Consider the following 18573-nt stretch of genomic DNA (forward strand, 5'->3'; position numbering starts at 1 on the left):
GCGCTTATGATCGCGGGAGGACGCTAACTTAACTGTAAAAGACAGAAGAAATACAGTCTAGCTCTTATTCCCTCACACCGTACGTATAGAATTGATTCTGTTAATACCCCACCTGCCAAAAGGTAAGCTCTTAGGCTAGGAGGTAGCTGGTAGGTCACTTTATAGCTTATCGGAACCCTGAATTTTCTTCGTTACCCCACCATACCTACCCCCCTATCTCGACGAGCTACACGAGGGCATACCTGCTACATCGAAAGAGCCTATCCTTAGGTACTTTTTTATAGGTAGATCTATATCCAATAACGACCATGTCAGAAAAGAACGACAGCATCGACGCGCGCATACCGGCCTCGTGCCCGCCGTCTATTTCTCAGATCCTATACCACGCCTGGCACCACGACATCGCGGGGATCAAGCCCCTACTGAACGTGCCCGGCCGCGCGAGCGTCCAAGAACCCAAGACGGGCGAAACACCTCTACACGCTGCGATCCGCGCCTGTGCGCCTACAAACCGGGGCGCGCTAAGCGACGACGCGGACGACGTCGAGGAGCATGCTAAGACTGTCGTGCACGAGCTGTTCATGAGCGGCGCCATCTGGAACGATGTAGACGACAACGACGAGACGCCGGGGTGCGTGGCCGCGCGCCTCGGGCTTAAAGACTTGTATACTCTCTGCGTCGAGGCCGGCGTGCGGGCCGAGCTGTTGTTCGGTTTGTTAAATGGGTATGAAGAGCTTGAGTCTGACGACGGAGAAGAGGACGAGGACGAGGAAGAAGAAGAAGAAGAAAAGGGAGAAGAAGATGGTGCCCAAGAGGAAGGAGATAAAGACGTGGAAAATTCAAACGGCGACGCTATGGAAGAAGATATACAAGTTATAGTAGACTCGGACCGTGCCTTCGTCCCGCCTAAAGGCACCGTCGGGCCTAACGTCAACAGCGCGGACTACCTACGCTCCAACCTAACATATAGCGACGGGAAGCTAGTCGACTCATCCCAGAACGGCGTGATGAGTACGTACCTACCTAGCCTACTTAATTATGCATTTCAACTTTGAACCTCCTGGCATAGTTAAGCTAACCCCTATTCCCAAACAGTGGCCTGGGAAACATCCATCATGCGCGCCTCCGTCGACGCACTCCTACCCGACCTCCCCGCCGGCCGAAAGATCCTGAACATCGGGTTCGGCATGGGCATCGTCGACGGCATGTTCGCCGAGACGCGCCCGGCAAAGCACCACATCATCGAGGCGCACCCAGCCGTCCTCGAGCACATCAGCAGCAGCTCGGACTCCAAGTTCGGCAAAGAATGGGAGGCCAGCGGTCCGGCCGAAGGCGCATTCAAAGTCCACGGCGGCAAATGGCAAGAAGTGGTCCCCAAGCTACTAGAGCAGGGCGAAACGTACGACGCCATCTATTTCGACACGTTTGGCGAGGACTACAGCCAGCTGCGCATGTTCTTTACCGAGTACGTGCCCGGGTTATTAGAAGAGCAAGGTAGGTTTGGATTCTTCAACGGTCTAGGCGCCGATCGGAAGATATGCTACGACGTCTATACGCAAGTAGTCGAGATGCATCTTAGCGACGCAGGCATGGATGTAGAGTGGCAGGAATTAGATGTGGACATGAAAGATTTAGGTAAAGAGGGAGAAGGGGAATGGCAAGGCGTCAAAAGACGTTATTGGACTCTAGACAGTAAGTCAAATAAGTCAAACCGAGATCTGGTCTTGCAACGGTTTTTAAAGCAAGCTAACCTGTGTGATAGAGTATCGACTACCGACCTGCACCCTACTGGGCTGAACTCCGTGCCACATTTTCTAGTCCCGTAGCCAGACACCAATTATTTTTTTTTTTTTTTTTTGCGTTGTTTGGACCGTCTTCTCTATGTCTATCCCTCTAAGGGATATAGCGTTATCATGTTTTTTCTATTTCTTTTGCGGTTCTACTACGCTACCTCCTCGCACGATCTCTTCGTTTATTCGAAATTTTCGGGATGTAGAATACCAGCAAGGTTACCCTTCTGCACCCTCTTCAGCGTAAGAGCAGCAATAACGGCAGCGCCGACACCGCTTCCATCTTCGGCAGCGAGAATCTCGACCGGGTCTTCCTCTTTAGGGTTTTTCTTAGCCGGCCAGTCGAGAATCTCTCGGAGAGCCTGTGCGCCTCGTGCCTTGAAATGCGGGTATTTGTTGAACACGGAGCCGTCAGCGCCCACGTGGCAGGGCTGAAGGTTCTTCTTGGTGCAGATAGCAGCAACTCCACAAGCCGACAGGCGAGCCGCACGTGTGCCGATCAGTTCAGCAGTTCGACGAATTAGCTCGAGTTCGGGACGAGTGCAAGTCAAGTGGAGCTTGTCAAGAAATAGGTCTGCGGTCTCTTGCAAGTTCTCGAAAGGATCACTGGGTAGGGTCAGCACGCCAGAGTTAGAGTGTTTATAGCTCGTCTATGACTTACTCTTCGATGGCTGAGAGGAAGGATGAATCAAGAGTGTACGGTTTTCGGAGATATTTGATATCTTGTCCCTCGAAAATATGAACATCCTTGTTATCATGCAAGTCAACTAAGACTAAGCGGAAGATCTCGCCAAGATAGAGACCGGCGATGCACTTTTCGAAAGCTTGTTGGCCTGGTCGAGGGGATTCCTTGTCAACGATGATATCATAAGGAGTGCGAGGGAGGACCTTGTGTTCATTATCAAAGGCACCCCATTCGCAATTGATAGCCATCGGCAAGTTCGGGTCCAGGTTCATGTGGGCCAACTTTGGGATGGAGCCGCAGTTCTCCATATATGCCGCATTGCAGCCGGTTCCGAAAATGCATCCAATAGCCATCTTTGGGTCGGTGTAGGCGGAAGCAATAAGAGTTCCCGTTGTGTCATTAATCAAAGCCGAGACTTTGATAGGGACGCCCTGGGATTTCGTCAACAGCCGCGTCTGGATATTGTCGTTATTCAATCTGACTTACCTGTTGGTCCAGTGCAGCCTCTAGCATCGGTACAACATTTTTGCCTTCGACGCCATCGATATCAAAACCCTTAGTCCATCGCTGTAAGATACCCTCATCGATGTAGTTCTGAGTGGCGGGGTATGAGAAGGTAAAACCAAGCGGGATCTTCCCTTGTGACTCCGGAACCTCACCGTGGTGGGTTTCGATGAACTGCTTCAAACAGTCGGCGATGTACTCCCATAGCTCCTCAGAGTCACCGGTCTTTAGCTCTTCGGGCATGCGGTATTTGGACTGAATAATATCAAACTCCGACTTGTTATCCGTTAAGGTAATCTCACAGACACGGAGGTTGGTACCGCCCATGTCTAGAGCCAAGTAAGTGCCTGTCTCAGATCCATCTGGGAAATCCATAACCCAAGTTGGGTTCATCGGCTACGTTGCTCTAAGATTAGTTTCCTCGTTTCTACTATGTAAGAAACATTATTTCCGTATGTGGGTCTTACAATACTGCCACCCTCTACGCTCAAGCCTGTCGTGCTGTTAGTATTGATTTTGTAATGCACCTAAGATGAGCATGGGTATCTACCCTTTGCAAGCTCGGATACGAAGTGCTTCGTGATTTCCTTAAGTTTAGCTGTTCCGACAGTAAACTGATCTTCTAGTTTCTTGATTTCGGAGAGAAGATCTTTTGGCACATCGGCCATAGACCCTATAATATCCCATGTCAGTAAATATGCAGGTATTGACTTGGAGGTAGAAAGAACCATCGATGTCATCATTCGAGCTGACTTGGTGTTGGTGGTGGTGATATGTGTGAAGACGCGTTACACGACCAAGAGCGCGTCCGGACTCCATGGTGATGTTTAGGCAATAGTTTATGATACGAAAAGAGTGAGAATGAGAATGAGAAAGAGAATGTGAAGAGAACTTCACTAATGTATGAGGGCAGCGAATATGTGAATATTTTGCAGGAGCAGCAATGGATGGTAGGCAAAAGCCAAGGTAAGGACGACCCGGACTTGAGTTCCAACCACGCTCATATTCGGTTGGTCAACTTTTGAGTAGATTCCATCCATTTCATAGCATTGAATCGTTCCTAGTAATTCTCCTACGGAAGGAGCAAACGCGCTATGGTCTACCATTATGCGTAGTAACCGTGTAATTGGATGGCCGATTCTTAAAGGAGGAAAGTCCAAAGAGTGTAAAGAGTGGGTAGTGAATGAAAAGGGGGTTAAGACGAACTCTAGAACTGAGTTTATAAAGGCTGGAAGGCAGGAAGGATAGTTCTAGCTCTAGTATATCGTCCCAGTCCCAGTCCCAGATATAAATAAAAAGAGACTCATATCAAATCCCACATAGGGAAATCCGTACGTACCCTTTCGGGATGGTGGCTTGCGAGGACCGAGACCGACCATCTTGATAGTATATTCTTGATAGTATATTTCTATTAATATTCAAGAGACGCTACTCTGTATTAAGGAAGTATATGTGAGATGGATCCTAGATTTCTGAAGCTTTATATGTTAGCGTAAGTAATAAGTAAGGGAATGAATGATAAGATCAGATCCAGAAAAAAAAATTCAGAGAAAGAAACATAGAGGGATGAGATGAATATCAGACAAACAGCCCTAGCAGCTCCATATATTAATACCTAAATAGAGAAAGCTAGGTATCTCGGAGCTAGGCAAATAGGAGGGCTGAGAAAGGATTCGAGGTAACAATTAAACTTACTCAGCTCAACCAGATTTTGACATATGTAATAATAATAATAATATATGAGTATGCGGGTAGGGCGAGGCAGCGAAAAGAAAGAGATAACGTAGTAGGTTGTATTTGGAGCTTAAGGTCTTTTCTATGATGAGGGGAATTAAAGTTGACAAAAGTGCCCCTCCATCCTCGACCCATAATGTCATGTTCGATTGGGTCGATTGGCTGATTGGTTCTACGACAATTCTAGCGATTCTCATTGGCTTCTAAGCTGATCTAGTTGAGTGGATCTAGGTCGCACTTAAAAAGTCGGGCATACAATACATCCTTTGGGTACTATGCTATTATAAGTACTCTGATGTAGTTGAAGCCGAGTTTCAACGGGTTGACCTATTACCTACAACGACAATAATCAGCAAGGTCGCATTTCGTTATCACCGGAAACCCCGTGGTATTTTCCCATTAAACTGCTCCGTCATTTTGTTTCCCTACACGTATTTATCTATATACCTAGGTAACTAATATATATAACTAATGCCAGCATATCTCAGAGTTTGTTTCAGACCATGTCAGATCAGCGGTGTGCTTGTGCTTGGCTTCTAACGCGCTCAAATATTTATTGTCTGTACACTGTACAACAATAACTAGAATATTGGCATCTTGGCTGAGATAGTACTCGCGGATTTGCGGATTTGCGGACTTGTCGATATGGAGTTCCGTAAGTAAGTCTCTGTGCGAGCTGAGGTGCAAATGTTAAGACCTGCATGTCCGTCACCCCGCATTCAATTCAACGTCCAAGTCTGGTCATGCTGGGGTTATGCTATCGTGGGGTGATTTATCTGCCAGGGATACGGTACTTACTTACATAGTACTTACTTACATACACTACGTAGGGCTGGTAGGTAGAGGGATTTGAGCGATTTGTTGAGCACGAGTTAGGATAAAATCCGTGATGGTCACATGTGATATAAGATCGTAATATGACGCTAATTGGGGGTTTTTTAGTACAGTTTGTCGCAAATTTCTGATACTTGCAAGTTTAATCGTTTGACATTTCAAAGATCTAACCCACCCAGGAACTTCCATGCTCTAATTTTCGAGTTTACCAAATCGAGGTATTGGAACAGCCGGTCACGTCAAAAATATGGGGTTAACCGTACCTTGCCGTGCAGGTCTAACTAAAGATGACTTAATGCTGCCTTATCAGCTTATCAATACCTCTACCCGGGCCCAGGTACCTACATTTGTCGCATACGGAATAACGTGCTTCCTCAATCCCTGTCCGACATGCATTGGCAACGTAAGCTGTTACCGTAACTGGAACTTTTTGAAAGGTGTACCTCTACCTCTTGGCTGCTGCTCTGGAGAAGCCACATGTAGCTATCCCAAGTCAACATCTTATAACCGCCGTTGATTATCTACATTGGTGCTGCTCATTTTTCATGAGTAGCCCATCCGGTCTTTCTTCGCCATGAAGTTCGCTGCAGTTGCAGTTACCTGCTTTTCCTTATTTTCGCAGGTCCTAGGCGAATCCAACATTTCTAGGCCCTCATCGTCCAAGGTCACCCTCCCAGCTACCTTCAAGCCGCCACAGGTGTTCAAGAATGCCAATTTGGTACATGTCATCTCCCTAGAAAAGAACTATGCAAAGGAGTCTATAAATGTCTTAATCGAGAACTCGTCACCCGAGTCTCAAGATGAATACTTCCTACCATTCACTAGTGACCAGATGGAGAGGATTGGAGGTATCGAGGTGAAAGATCGAAAGGATACAAGCGTAACAGGATTTGTCGTGGAAGCTGTTGAATTCGATTCATCGAGGTAAAAGAAGCTCCATTACCTTGCATTTACCTTGCATTTCGGTACTCTCGTTACTAATATAGCACCAGCGATACCCAATACTATCGCATTCGATTACCTGCACCCTTGCCGGCCAAGGGCCAACAGACCTTGGGCATCTCTTTCTACTACCTCAATGCGTTTGCGCCGTTGCCAGCTTCGATTGAGCAATCTGAAAAGCAATACCTCGTTTATCAGTTCTCGGCGTATTGCCCATCGGTCTACCCAACATTGAAGCAGAAGACAGAAGTCAAGCTCCCATCTTCCGATATTCCTGACTACACCAAGATCGCCGGCAGCGGCGAGACCAAAGAATTCCCGCAAAAGCAGGGTTCGAAGCTTATCTACGGCCCCTTCCCCGAAGTCCCGGCCGGCGCAGTGTCACCGGTCAAGGTGCGGTATGAATTTACCAAGCCCGTCACGCACATCTCGCATTTGGAGCGGGATGTCGAAGTCAGTCACTGGGGTGGTAATATCGCGTTCGAAGAGCGATACACACTCTATAATAATGGCGCAAACCTTTCGGCTCAATTCAACAGGGTGAAGTGGGCGCAGTCTCAATATTTCAATCCTCAAAGCTACGCCTTGAAAGAGTTGAAATTCCCTCTTCGAGCTGGGAGCAAGGATGCTTACTTCACGGATGCCATTGGCAACGTATCAACGTCGCATTTCCGTTCCAACAGGCGCGAGGCTGTACTCGAACTCAAGCCTCGATACCCTGTCTTTGGCGGTTGGAAGTATCCATTTACAATCGGCTGGAACTCGGACGCTAAACAGTTCTTGAGGAAGAAGTCAGGCGATAGCTATTTACTGAACGTACCTTTTATTGAGGGGCCTAAACAACCTGAGGGCGTTGCATTCGAGCAGGTCCAGGTTCGCGTGCTTTTGCCAGAGGGTGCCGAGTGAGTACTTGAACAAAATTACTGCTTTTTGAATATCAACTAACGACCTCGTAGGAATGTTCGATTCCACACAACTATTCCCGAATCCTCTATCACAGATTATTCAGTCGGTTTACAAAAGACATATCTGGATACCGTTGGTCGCACGGTGCTAACAATTAAAGCAAGGAACTTGGTGGACGACTTGCGAGACCGCGATCTTATCGTCTCGTACGACTATTCGCTGGTGGCTAGCCTTCGCAAACCGCTTGTCGTGTTTGCTAGCATGTTAACGGTATTTGTAGGGATGTGGGCAGTCTCAAAAGTGGATGTGAGGTTTTCTACGAAATAATGAGGGGCGTTTGGTTCTTTTTAGGACGAATTCGGTACATATGCGCATGTACATTACAGGGGTTTTTCAAGGTTTAATGGAGGCCTGGAAAAACTCTAGAGCAGCCCGCGGCTTAGATCTGGCATGAATGAATACAGAAAGTGAATTAAATTCTTCGTATTATGATACGCTGCCACAGCTAATAATTTAGTCGTATGTCGTCAACTGGGTTTCTTCGTTGTCCAAGGGTCCTGCGTCAGGGCGTTAATACGACGAAGCTAAACTAGTCCATCAGCACTTGGCTGTAATTCGTGTAGACCTGCAAGCTGACGTCGGCGCAACATCATAGGTCGTACCTCTATAAGTCGACTTCGGAACGGGGAATGCGAGAATGCAGACCCGATACACAGCGTTATACAGCATCATGCTACATATATTCATGTCTGTATACCCAATTTCGGGAGGGAAAAAAGCATTGCTACTAAAGAGGTAAGCATTCATGTATAAGAATGGATGCTCTACATAGGCGACGAAGATGAGTTGTTGTTGTACATAAGTGGATAAGTGCCATAGTGGATATTTCCAAAGAACACAGAACACGAGATAGGTACGCAAGAATATCTAGAAGCAAGTAACCTAATCCGTTCCTTGAAAAGAAGGGTTCTGTATGAAATATAATAATGTCTCCATCTGCAAGGAATGCGGCGGTCTATGCTCGTGTTATAGGTTGCCACGGTTTGAACCGTCTTGCTCGTGCGGGTAAGTTGCAGGTGGTCTGATCTGAGTTAGAGGACCAGAGAGACGGAGTTCCTTGGCAGTTCCTTGGTCTCCAAGGACCCAGCAAGGCCAGTTGTCTACCTAAGGTTAGATCTTTGATGAGCTGCGTGCGTGGCGTGAAAAATCGAGGTTTGGGCGGTTCTCGTACGACAAGTTTTTGCTTTTGCCTACATGTGCATACAAATGGGTATGTGTATGTGCATATGTATAAGTATAGGTATAGGTATCGTCGATATTACACAGCTGCAGGGATTACGACATGGAAAAAATGATATGCGTACCGATGATCTCTAAAGATCTTGAGAACATCCCAGCACCAATGACAACGCCAATGACCTACATAGGACCGTATTCTTCGGTGTGTGTAGGTAAAAGAAGGGTTACACTGAAGTTTCCCTCCTCGTGACCTTTTCGGGTCAAGCAAGGCTGAGCTTTTAGTCGTATGAGACAGGAGGTAGATAAATACTTGAACTATCTCATTCCTTCATTCATTCATTCCCCCATCCATCCATCCATCCATCCATCTATCCATCTCATAAACATATACGTTTATAAACAAAAGTTGGGTAAATCACAAGAAGAAGAAAATAGGCTTTTCTCTCAACTTTCAAATCTTATCGAAAAGAGAACTTGTATTTCGAATCTTCTACCAGGTACATACATACATACATACATACATATAATACTTGGGTATAAGCCAAGGATCCCAGGGATTCGGTTGAACCCGCCATAAAATAACATTTCTATGAGCTCTTCGACAACCAAAATTACAATGTGTTTCGGCAGCGGCGAACCCTCGCGCAAGTACTACTACCATGAGGAATACATCCCCACGAGAAAGGCCCACCACCACCATCATCACCACTCGTCTACGCCACGAGCTAGCTACCATTCGCATCACACACACCACAGCCCCCGCGTGAGCACAGTCAGTTACCGCCGCAGCACTCCCGTACTGTACGAGAGGACCAGCCAGACGAGATACCGCTGATACATCATTATCCATATATTTTTCGACAAATCATAATATCTACCTAACCTACCTACCTACGATACCTTTGAATGCGGCCGACATGAGAAACGAAACGCCGCATTTTTTATAAGAAGACTACCTACCTATACGGAAAAGAAGATTGGGCTGGTTGGGGATAAACTTTTTATATATGATTTTTTAATACTTGGTCTATAATATATCTTTTCTTTTCAGACATAGTTAATGGAATTTTCACGAAGTATGAATTTGGATCAAGACTGGAGGTACAATACATACAATGCGGGAAGAGTTGGAACATTCCAGCTTTGAGCTTTGGAGCTTGGGCCAAGATAGGGTTAGGGTCAAAGAAATGACATCATGATGGTTCTTTAGCTCCCTTTCGTTCGTCATCTACTATACTGAAGCTCAACACTTACCTGTATTCTCTACGGGCGTATCCATGCTTACTTGTGCAAATGTGATGTATGCTTTTTTAGTAAGAGGGTTAAAGAGGGAATCGATTTGAGACATGAATCTTACTGCTTTCAACAAATGTTAAGAATTTGATTAATATTAATATCTTCATGCCTACGGATTAGATGCGATAGTTCAAACGAATATATATATAACTGTCATCTAACTCTTCGTTCGCCCACTACGCTAATAATAAACCCCTGCTCGAGTATTGTATATCTGATCTGCGAAATATACCTACATATATCGCGCCCCACTGGAGATATTCCAGGTACTCGGGGATACATGTGAATATTGGGTCTGAGATCCAAGTTCCTACTAAGGTAGCTAAGACTATAGGCTATTCTGGTGAGTCCACCGAGTATGCAACTCCCGCCTTCCATCGTTGCATCGTTGCATCGCGAACCTACAGAGGTCTAAATAGGAAATTACCTACTTGGGAAATATGAAGAAATATGAAGAGCGTTCAAGAATTGGAAGCAGCGACTAATATATCCATAGCCGTGGTAATCATTAAGAGGAACGCGATTAATACGCTTATTTCCATCTTGGACACATCATGTAGGTCACGATGGATTTCCAATTCTTTAGCAGCAACTCGAAGGGCGTCTCCGAGCTCGAGCGCATGTCTCAGCTCAGTCGCAAAGGCAGCAGTCGCTCTTTGGGTTCGACAAATCTGTAAAACCTCTATAACCCTATTCACTCCTTAGGTAGCTAGAGCTAGTAATACCTAGTATTTGCTAATACTTAATACTCACATTCTAGGAATCGCTCGCTCTCTATCCGCTCTAACAAGGGAGGCCCTGTAAGCTCGCCAACGCCAGCTCGTCGCAAGGGCTTCTCCTTCGCGTCGTTGCGCGGATCGATCCAGCCAGAGCTGTCGCGGCGCTTGTACCAGCTGATCAAGTCGACCAACAACCTAGTATCGGCGCATGAAGCGGCGGGTCGAGAGCGCGAGACTATTGCAAAGCAGTTATCCGAGTGGGGCGAGCAGACGGGAGACGATGCCGTGTCAGATATCAGCGACAAGGTTGGTGTCGTGTTATCCGAGCTTGGTGCTCAGGAGGAGACATATGCACACGGCCTCGACGAGGCTCGTGGCATCCTCAAAATCATCCGTAACACGGAGAAGAGCGTCCAACCCAGCCGCGATTCCAAGGCCAAAATCGCCGACGAGATCCAGAGGCTCAAACTTAAAGAACCCCAAAGCTCCCGCCTCGTAATTCTCGAACAAGAGCTAGTTAGAGCCGAGGCTGAGAATCTGGTCGCCGAGGCCCAACTGACGAATATCGTACGTTTTTGTTTCATCGCAGGGTTTTAATTATACTAGCTTTTCGCACATAGACTAACATGATATGCGCTACCCCGGAATAGACTCGTAACAAGCTGAAGGAAGCCTATGACGCCGAATTCGCCGCCGTGGTCGAGCGCGCAGAGAAACAAATCATCCTTGCAAAACACGGTCGTCGCCTCCTCGATCTGCTGGATGATTCACCCGTCACGCCCGGCGACGCGAGACACTCCTACCAGAACGGCAGCGCCGCCCGGCAGATCCTGAACGATGCCGAGGACGACCTCAAGAGCTGGGAGAGGAGGAACACCGACAGCTACGACTCGGTTGCGAGAGGCTACGACATGACGGGCGTCGGCCATGCTGCTAACGACGGTAGTACTACTATTAGTATTAGCGGAAGGGGAGGGGGTCAGGCACCTGTCACGACTGGCGCCGGTCGCGCGTCCGTTGATGGTGGTGAGAATCGTCAACTAACGACAGTGCCGGGCGACGAGAATCGCCAACTAACGAAAGTGGCGGGCGATGCGCCGTACGTGAGCCCGACACCGACCGATGATGGGAATAGCGAGAGAAGGCTCTAAGTGGTAGTATGACCAATATGACCAATGTTATTCGCTTGAGCCAACATGATAAATTTGTCAAAATGGGAAGTTTCTGGAAAGAGGGAAGCTCTGTTTAGTTTCAGTATATGTATATCCTCTCTGTTTATTCCGTAAAGGGGGTTGAGATTATGGGAAGGTTTATTCATTAGTGATATAAATGTATCGGGCTCGCAGCAGGTTTAGGTATTAGGAAATGGATGGTAAAGGCTATAACCCTACCTTAGGTACCTAGGATAACGGATAATGAGAGGCTTCAAAGTTGATATAACTGTTGGTTTAATGAATTGCCATTTTCCTTAAAGGAAAGTTTCACATGTCAGGATGTACATATGCTGATATGAAGAATATTGATGCATTAAAACAGTATAACTTTGGGGTATTATTCCTTTGTCCGGGGTTCAATTATATTATTATATTATTAAATCTTCTCTAAAAAACGACGATTGTCATCCCACTAGTTGTCATCGTTACTCGGGCCCTAGACAAAATGGGTTCCATTGTCCTGCCCAGACGCCAGCTTCAAAGGCCTCTCTCCAGTTTATGTAGAAGCTGTAGTCGCCAACTTCTCCCCCAATTATCTCGGTCGTATGCCAGTGCCGGTGCCGGTTCGCAACAACCAGATATCTACGATGTCGTATGCGTAGGCGGTGGCCCCGCTGGTCTAAGTCTGCTCACGGCGTTGAGTGAGTGCGCCCATCCGGTCTGTTTAGGCCAATGCTACCGCTCGAGCTAACGCCTGACGCCAAGGATCGAACCCGACGACCGCTGGCCTGCGAATAGCCCTCGTCGAAGCGCAAGACCTAGAAAAAACCCGCTCGTGGAAGCTACCCCCCGACCGTTTCTCGAATCGTTGCAGCTCGCTGACCCCTGCGTCGGCGCAGTTCCTTGAGAATGCAGGCGCCTGGGCACACGTACGCCGCGATCGTGTTCAGCCGTACCACGAGATGCAGGTCTGGGACGGGGTGACGGACGCGCGCATCGAGTTCGAGTGGACACCGCCCGCCACTGGGAAGACTATCGCATACATGACCGAGAACCTGAACCTGACATCTGGCCTACTACGTCGGATAGATGAGCTAGGCGGCGTGTCGGTGTTCAGCGGAGCCAAGGTCGCGGGTATCACGTTCGGCGAAGAGACGGAGGACTTGGACCTTCGCGAGTGGCCTATTGTGCATCTAGCGAGTGGAGAGAGACTGGCCGCGCGGCTGCTGGTTGGTGCTGATGGAGCGAATAGCCCCGTGCGCACGTTCGCAGGGATCGAGAGTAAAGGGTGGGATTATGAGAGGCACGGAGTTGTGGCGACGTTAGAGCTTGAAGGAGAGGGATGGGGTGGAGATGCCATGAAAACTGCATACCAGAGATTTCTACCTACAGGTCCCGTCGCTATGTTACCGCTACCCGGAAATCTATCAACGCTTGTGTGGTCGACAACGCCGTCAAATGCTGCGCTCTTAAAGAGCCTGTCCCCGAAGGACTTTGTTGCTTTGGTTAACGCGGCTTTCCGGCTGCGTCCCGTGGATCTCGAATACATGCACACACTAAGCACAGGCCAAGAGGAAGAACTATCTTGGAGACTGCAACACACTCAGTTTAACCGCCGAGCGATACCACAGATAGTTGTAGGTGTACAGGAGGGCACTATCGCGTCGTTCCCACTGAAGATGCGACACGCGGATACGTACATCGGGGAGCGTGTCGCGCTGGTAGGAGACGCAGCCCACTCGATACACCCGCTTGCTGGGCAGGGCCTCAACCAAGGCCAAGGAGACGTAGAAAGCTTAGCACGAACGATCGAGTTCTCAGTGTCACATGGCCAGGATCTGGGAACACGGATGTCTCTCGAGTCTTACAACTCGGAGCGTTACGGGCCTAACCATGTTCTCTTGGGAGTCTGCGACAAACTGCATAAGATCTATTCGGCTGGTAGCGGACCCCTAGTACCTTTGAGGTCGTTGGGGCTTAACGCGATTAATGCCATGGGACCTGTCAAGAGCTTCTTTATGGAGCAAGCTGCAGGCAATGGCATCAAGCTGTTTTAGGCCTGTAAAATAATCATCATGGATCATTGTACAATAGTAAATAACTACCTAAGCAGATAGACTAGAGTAGAGCAACTCCGTGATCCTGTATAACAGGTACCTAATGTACAATAAACATATGCTCATGTCGAAAGGAGCCGAGGAAAAACAATAGAACGCCATCGATATCGTCCCGTAGAGATAAATATGCTAACCGCCCAGATCAAAAACAACGATGTCTTAATGACAATGCCACGATCGCGGGATACCTAGATGTGTTCGAAAACATCGTCTTCTTCATAGCGACGCGTCAAAACGCCAACTACAATGAAAACAAAATAGGAAAAGCAAAAATTCCGCCCACTACGATCCACGAGGGATAATAGAAGAGGGTCAGCTCCGCGCTGTGCAATGCAGGCTTCTCCTCTTAAGAACCCTCATTCTTGAGCGAGGGTTCTTCAGACAAGGTAAGTATGAAGAAGAAAAGAAAAAGAAGAAAGGAAGAGAGAGAGCTCAAGCGAAGAATTAAATACTCGTTTAAAAGTGGGGCCATCGTAGGAGCCAGGGAGCTAGAGGGGTTAGCTGATTAATAGTGGGGTGTATTTAACAAACAGACTGTTACAGACAAAGCAAAAATACATAAGAGCCGATAAGCAATCGATAAGATAATCCCTTTCTTTCTTTCTTTGGTCGCAATTTATTTTTTTTCTTGACATGCGCTTCCCGCCATCCGTCGAATTCACCCCACCCAGAATTCAAAGTCACAACCACAACCAAACACAATGGCACCTTCGTCAGGACGGCGGCAACCGCCAAGCGCGGAAGAATTAGATGAGCGTAATGTATGTATGCCTCTAGACATTTTCAGGCTTTATGTGTGTGGGCTTTAATCTGACCTGTAAGCTAGATCGTAGGTATCAACAAGGAAACAGTTACCAACACCGTCTCCAACGATTACCCGGAAAACTACGCCAACGAAGAGCACGCGTGGGACAAGGAGGCCTTCCGCAAGAGCTTCAAGATCCAATGGCACCAGAACGAGCAGTTCGAGGCGCAATTCTCGCTCATCGGCGTCGACGCCTCCATAGCAAACGCCTTCCGCCGAATTCTCATCGCCGAGATTCCTACCCTCGCCATCGACATAGTCTACATTCACAACAACACCTCCGTAATCCAGGACGAAGTTCTCGCCCACCGGCTAGGCCTCATCCCCTTTACCGGCGGGAAGAAGGGTCTGCGGGAGTGGATGCGGTTCTGGCGACGGCCCGCCGAGGGCGAGGGCGCCTACGATACGACTTTCGACAACAACACGATATGCCTGAAGCTCAAGGCGCAGTGCACGCATAACAAGAACGCGCCGCCCAACTCCAAGGACCCCAAGGAGCTGTACCACAACGCGCACCTGTACGCCAAGGACATCACGTTCGAGATGCTCGGCGCCCAACCCAAGTTCTTCTCGGGCGAAGACGCCGTCCGTCCTTTCAACCCGGACATCCTGATCGTCAAGATGCGCCCCGGCCAGGAGGTCGACATCGAAATGCACATGCACAAGGGCTACGGCTGGGACCACGCCAAGTGGTCCCCCGTCGCCACCGCCAGCTACCGGCTCATGCCGACCATCACGATCACGCAGCCGATCCTAGGCGACGACGCCAAGAAGTTCGCGGGGTGTTTTATGGACGGCGTGATCGGACTGGAGCCCGTGACGCGGCAGGAGGCCCGCCAAAAAGGCAGCGGCTACGAGGGCCACGAGGGCGAGCTGAAGGCCGTGGTCAAGGACCCGATGCGCGACACGGTGAGCCGCGAGGCGCTGCGGCATCCCGAGTTCGAGGGCAAGGTCAAGCTGGGCAGGAGACGGGACCACTTTATCTTCTCGATCGAGAGCACGGGCCAATGGGATAGCGACGAGCTGTTCCTCGAGGCCGTCAAGACCCTTAAGAAGAAGTGCCAGGTGCTCCGGCCGCAGGTCACGAATATGGTCTACACGTACTAGATGGCTGGCTTTGATAGATACTTTCTCTGCTACAATATCTATAGATGAGGATAGATCGCGTTAGGTCGTACCTACCTACCTACCTACCTACCTACATAATGAAGTGTACAGTTGGAGGGGAGGAGGGTGGTGGTGGTGGTAGGGGATGTGGCTTCGCCTGCTCTTGCAGGCGAGGATGCGTGCATGCATGTATGGAGTTCTCTTTTTCCTTCTTTTCTATTCGTGACACCCCAGTGGCGGCGTTTGTTGGAAAATGGAACTGATTTTGCCAGGTCAAACAAAATAGGGCAAGAAATAAAAAGACTAGAAAGAATTACAATCACGTATTTTTCAGCTGCACACACACACAAAGTTGAACTAGTAGTGATATGGCCTCGAATGTTGGCTTCTTCATTATCCCTAGTCTAATTCGATTGGTCCTTATTTCTCGCTTCTGGGAATCGTTGCGAGTATATGGAAATCTGGTTGATGAACAGTACAACATTTGCTAGTTACTCCCAATAGTACCTAAAAACAGCACGTTTGATGTTGGATTTTTCCGCCCCATGCTCGAATAAGGACTACCCTTTCGCAACTACATATGTAGAAGCGCCATCGATTTGAGGTGCTGTGGTAAATAGTCTGAATTATTGTCAGCCGTGCTTAGGAGCTTACGTTTCTAGAACCCGATAAGTATTAGAGGTAAGGTAACTTGGGCCGAGCCCGAAGGAAATGGGTAAAATATAAAGGCCACTTACGTACTCTCGATTTCACTTCGCAATATGACCTAAGAGTCTCGAAATATCTGAGACTTTATTTAGTGCCTCCTGTACCCCTTTCCGCAGTCCGGGGAGTATCACTAGGTAGAAAAATATGATGGCCTAGTTCGGGACTTTGTTTCGGTTCACTGCCATGGTTAAATTCCTAGCATAGAGAAAACCCCCGGGGCTAGTAATACGACCTCGTACTCGCACTCCGATATTCTTCATGGGTGCCCGGGAATGCGCCAACCGGCGACGCGACGGCAGTCCCCTCCTCGTCATCCGAACTAAGCTCGACGCCTTGGTAGTTGTCCGGTCCGTCCGGCGGTGCCCGCATACTTTCTAGAGAATCCCTGGAAAGCTCCGGGGGTTGGTATGGTTTAATCGTATGCATATCCCTTCCGGATGGGAGATTGGCTAACAACGTCCCCGGCGACGGGATGGCTTGTGTGAGCATCTGTTTACGTATAAGCTATGGCGGCGTTTACTTCCCTATTCAGACTTACGGTATCGTTGATTTTGGTCCATTTCGCATCCAGCATCTCGATCACGCGTGTCTCCTCTAGTTTCCCAGCGTCCGTGCCCCAGTTAGTACCCCTTTCGATTTTCTTGTCCTCCCTCTTCTCAGTCCAATCCTTCTTCATGCGGCTAAGGCTTAGGCCCTTTTTGGTCTCCTTGTGCTCGATGCCGAGTTCTTGAAGGCCGCACCGCAGCCAGCCTAGCGCGTTGCCGGTTTGACCTGATAGTTCAGCATCGATAGCGAAAAACCGACATGCCTTTGCGCGGCTAGTCTTCCGGAAGTCCTCTAGATATCGTAGTAACCCTTCGTTAAGTTTTGAGGATCCTCTTCCGGGTGACTTGGATAATGAAGATGCTTGAGCTGCGTGATCCGCAGCCGCGAGACAGAGCCGAGCAAATAAGTGAGCCCGAACTTTGGGTATCTCAGGCGCCTTATACATCCACTCTCGGTCGTTTTCATTTCGGTCTTGGGCAACGGCAGCTGGATATGGATCATCCTTAAGGACTGCAAGTAAGGTGGCCTCGGCTAGGGCAAGTAAAGACATGGCGCGGGCGGCGGACTGGGATATATCAGGACAAGGGGGGATAGTGGTAAGACTCTCGGCTCGGCGAGCAACATAGTCATGCGCCGAGGCTGCGTCCAATAGATATTTTGTAGCCGTAGTAATTATCTTAGTACGCTCCTGCGGACCGAGAGGCGGGCCTGAGGTAACATAGAGTGGATGTAGGGTATAGCGGGCAAGGAGAGTATTAGTATACCCTAAGGTCGAGAGAATGAAGAACAGTTCATATTCTAAGGACTGTATTTTAACCCTAGATGTTTCTTTCCCGGGTATGGCATAGTCGGATAAAGTAGGTCGCCATTTTATAGTAGGGGTAGATGTCAAAACCACACTGAGATGCTCGCCAGAAACCGACTTGCTACTCAAACCAGCGTCGATGGCGAGGAGATATGGAAGATAGTTATTTAAATTAGAGATTATGGAAGGTAGATTTGGCGCCTGAGAGGCAGCTGGTAATTGTTTATGCTTCTTCAAAGAGTCGCCTAAAACCCCACGATGTGTGCTCGCATTGAGAGGCAGGGAGGGGTGCGACTCGCAGGCGATAGTCGAGGAGAAAAAGAAGCGTTTTGTAGTGGGGAGTATAAACTGAAAAGGCATAGTTTTATTTTATTGACTACCTAGCCAGTTTACCTTATGTCTTGAAGATGATAAATTAGGTAGTTAAGATAATGAATGATATTTGAGAAGGAAAAGAAGAAAAGGGTTTCTTAAGTCGAGGTAACGGCAGCCAAGTCGCTTGGCTTGTTAAGTTTGAGTTTATATGTTCACGTTGTACATAGTTACTATGTAATTGTACAACACCTCATAACCTGATATCTATCTAAACAAAAAGGAGAGTGCTGCAACCTGCGGAACCGAAATATTCCCTAATCGGAATGCGATAAGCCACATGCGAGGTATGTATGTACTCGATTGATCC

General features: G+C 48.3%; 8 protein-coding genes across 8 annotated transcripts; 6 read left to right on the plus strand and 2 right to left on the minus strand.

Moving 5' to 3' along the window:
• Positions 1-71: 71 nt before the first annotated feature.
• Positions 72-1858, plus strand: F5Y00DRAFT_222315 (arginine N-methyltransferase 2). The gene is made up of 3 exons (XM_048005699.1): positions 72-1011; positions 1096-1692; positions 1763-1858. Exons 1-3 carry the CDS (start codon positions 309-311, stop codon positions 1795-1797), a joined length of 1335 nt encoding a protein of 444 aa, XP_047870036.1. The 5' UTR covers positions 72-308; the 3' UTR covers positions 1798-1858.
• On the minus strand, positions 1841-4788 carry F5Y00DRAFT_222329 (hexokinase). The gene is made up of 7 exons (XM_048005700.1): positions 4675-4788; positions 4319-4451; positions 3530-3652; positions 3447-3472; positions 2962-3375; positions 2452-2906; positions 1841-2396 (listed from the first exon to the last, which is right to left on the minus strand). Exons 2-7 carry the CDS (start codon positions 4356-4358, stop codon positions 1973-1975), a joined length of 1482 nt encoding a protein of 493 aa, XP_047870037.1. The 5' UTR covers positions 4359-4451; positions 4675-4788; the 3' UTR covers positions 1841-1972.
• A 1173-nt stretch (positions 4789-5961) lies between these two features.
• F5Y00DRAFT_222331 (Ribophorin I) lies at positions 5962-7940 on the plus strand. The gene is made up of 3 exons (XM_048005701.1): positions 5962-6471; positions 6540-7391; positions 7446-7940. The coding sequence occupies exons 1-3, from the start codon at positions 6122-6124 to the stop codon at positions 7720-7722; spliced, it is 1479 nt and encodes a 492-aa protein (XP_047870038.1). The 5' UTR covers positions 5962-6121; the 3' UTR covers positions 7723-7940.
• A 1192-nt stretch (positions 7941-9132) lies between these two features.
• Positions 9133-10053, plus strand: F5Y00DRAFT_222334 (uncharacterized protein). The gene has a single exon (XM_048005702.1). The coding sequence runs from the start codon at positions 9224-9226 to the stop codon at positions 9467-9469; it is 246 nt and encodes an 81-aa protein (XP_047870039.1). The 5' UTR covers positions 9133-9223; the 3' UTR covers positions 9470-10053.
• Positions 10054-10496: 443 nt separating this feature from the next.
• Positions 10497-11800, plus strand: F5Y00DRAFT_256611 (putative sphingolipid long chain base-responsive protein; the record flags this gene model as incomplete). Its single annotated transcript, XM_048010436.1, has 3 exons — positions 10497-10603; positions 10691-11216; positions 11300-11800. 3 exons carry the CDS (start codon positions 10497-10499, stop codon positions 11798-11800), a joined length of 1134 nt encoding a protein of 377 aa, XP_047870040.1.
• Positions 11801-12207: 407 nt separating this feature from the next.
• F5Y00DRAFT_222337 (ubiquinone biosynthesis hydrox) lies at positions 12208-14276 on the plus strand. Its single transcript, XM_048005703.1, has 2 exons — positions 12208-12504; positions 12569-14276. The coding sequence occupies exons 1-2, from the start codon at positions 12309-12311 to the stop codon at positions 13858-13860; spliced, it is 1488 nt and encodes a 495-aa protein (XP_047870041.1). The 5' UTR covers positions 12208-12308; the 3' UTR covers positions 13861-14276.
• Positions 14277-14487: 211 nt separating this feature from the next.
• F5Y00DRAFT_1284 (DNA-directed RNA polymerase) lies at positions 14488-15950 on the plus strand. Its single transcript, XM_048004168.1, has 2 exons — positions 14488-14681; positions 14747-15950. Exons 1-2 carry the CDS (start codon positions 14622-14624, stop codon positions 15830-15832), a joined length of 1146 nt encoding a protein of 381 aa, XP_047870042.1. The 5' UTR covers positions 14488-14621; the 3' UTR covers positions 15833-15950.
• A 510-nt stretch (positions 15951-16460) lies between these two features.
• On the minus strand, positions 16461-18394 carry F5Y00DRAFT_1288 (uncharacterized protein). Its single transcript, XM_048004179.1, has 3 exons — positions 17079-18394; positions 16570-17029; positions 16461-16490 (listed from the first exon to the last, which is right to left on the minus strand). Exons 1-2 carry the CDS (start codon positions 18249-18251, stop codon positions 16760-16762), a joined length of 1443 nt encoding a protein of 480 aa, XP_047870043.1. The 5' UTR covers positions 18252-18394; the 3' UTR covers positions 16461-16490; positions 16570-16759.
• Between the last annotated feature and the right edge of the window lie 179 nt (positions 18395-18573).

The sequence above is a fragment of the Daldinia vernicosa genome, assembly GCF_022497035.1.
Source record: "Daldinia vernicosa strain CBS 139.73 unplaced genomic scaffold F5Y00scaffold_1, whole genome shotgun sequence".
In the NCBI taxonomy this organism is placed as follows: Eukaryota; Fungi; Ascomycota; class Sordariomycetes; order Xylariales; family Hypoxylaceae; genus Daldinia; species Daldinia vernicosa.

What these genes read in the sequence shown, in the direction of transcription:
- F5Y00DRAFT_222315 (XM_048005699.1), top strand. Translation starts at nt 309, where the DNA reads ATGTCAGAAAAGAACGACAGCATCGACGCGCGCATACCGGCCTCGTGC. An exon ending in ATCCCAGAACGGCGTGATGA is followed by an intron (nt 1,012 to 1,095) that starts GTACGTACCTAC and finishes ATTCCCAAACAG; the next exon opens with TGGCCTGGGAAACATCCATC. An exon ending in ACGTTATTGGACTCTAGACA is followed by an intron (nt 1,693 to 1,762) that starts GTAAGTCAAATA and finishes CCTGTGTGATAG; the next exon opens with AGTATCGACTACCGACCTGC.
- F5Y00DRAFT_222329 (XM_048005700.1), bottom strand. Translation starts at nt 4,358, where the DNA reads ATGGTCGGTCTCGGTCCTCGCAAGCCACCATCCCGAAAGG. An exon ending in CAAGCCACCATCCCGAAAGG is followed by an intron (nt 3,653 to 4,318) that starts GTACGTACGGAT and finishes GGGATATTATAG; the next exon opens with GGTCTATGGCCGATGTGCCA. An exon ending in TTCCTCTCAGCCATCGAAGA is followed by an intron (nt 2,397 to 2,451) that starts GTAAGTCATAGA and finishes GACCCTACCCAG; the next exon opens with TGATCCTTTCGAGAACTTGC.
- F5Y00DRAFT_222331 (XM_048005701.1), top strand. Translation starts at nt 6,122, where the DNA reads ATGAAGTTCGCTGCAGTTGCAGTTACCTGCTTTTCCTTATTTTCGCAG. An exon ending in GTTGAATTCGATTCATCGAG is followed by an intron (nt 6,472 to 6,539) that starts GTAAAAGAAGCT and finishes ATATAGCACCAG; the next exon opens with CGATACCCAATACTATCGCA. An exon ending in CTTTTGCCAGAGGGTGCCGA is followed by an intron (nt 7,392 to 7,445) that starts GTGAGTACTTGA and finishes ACGACCTCGTAG; the next exon opens with GAATGTTCGATTCCACACAA.
- F5Y00DRAFT_222334 (XM_048005702.1), top strand. Translation starts at nt 9,224, where the DNA reads ATGAGCTCTTCGACAACCAAAATTACAATGTGTTTCGGCAGCGGCGAA.
- F5Y00DRAFT_222337 (XM_048005703.1), top strand. Translation starts at nt 12,309, where the DNA reads ATGGGTTCCATTGTCCTGCCCAGACGCCAGCTTCAAAGGCCTCTCTCC. An exon ending in AAGTCTGCTCACGGCGTTGA is followed by an intron (nt 12,505 to 12,568) that starts GTGAGTGCGCCC and finishes CCTGACGCCAAG; the next exon opens with GATCGAACCCGACGACCGCT.
- F5Y00DRAFT_1284 (XM_048004168.1), top strand. Translation starts at nt 14,622, where the DNA reads ATGGCACCTTCGTCAGGACGGCGGCAACCGCCAAGCGCGGAAGAATTA. An exon ending in AAGAATTAGATGAGCGTAAT is followed by an intron (nt 14,682 to 14,746) that starts GTATGTATGCCT and finishes CCTGTAAGCTAG; the next exon opens with ATCGTAGGTATCAACAAGGA.
- F5Y00DRAFT_1288 (XM_048004179.1), bottom strand. Translation starts at nt 18,251, where the DNA reads ATGCCTTTTCAGTTTATACTCCCCACTACAAAACGCTTCTTTTTCTCC. An exon ending in GGACCAAAATCAACGATACC is followed by an intron (nt 17,030 to 17,078) that starts GTAAGTCTGAAT and finishes ATACGTAAACAG; the next exon opens with ATGCTCACACAAGCCATCCC.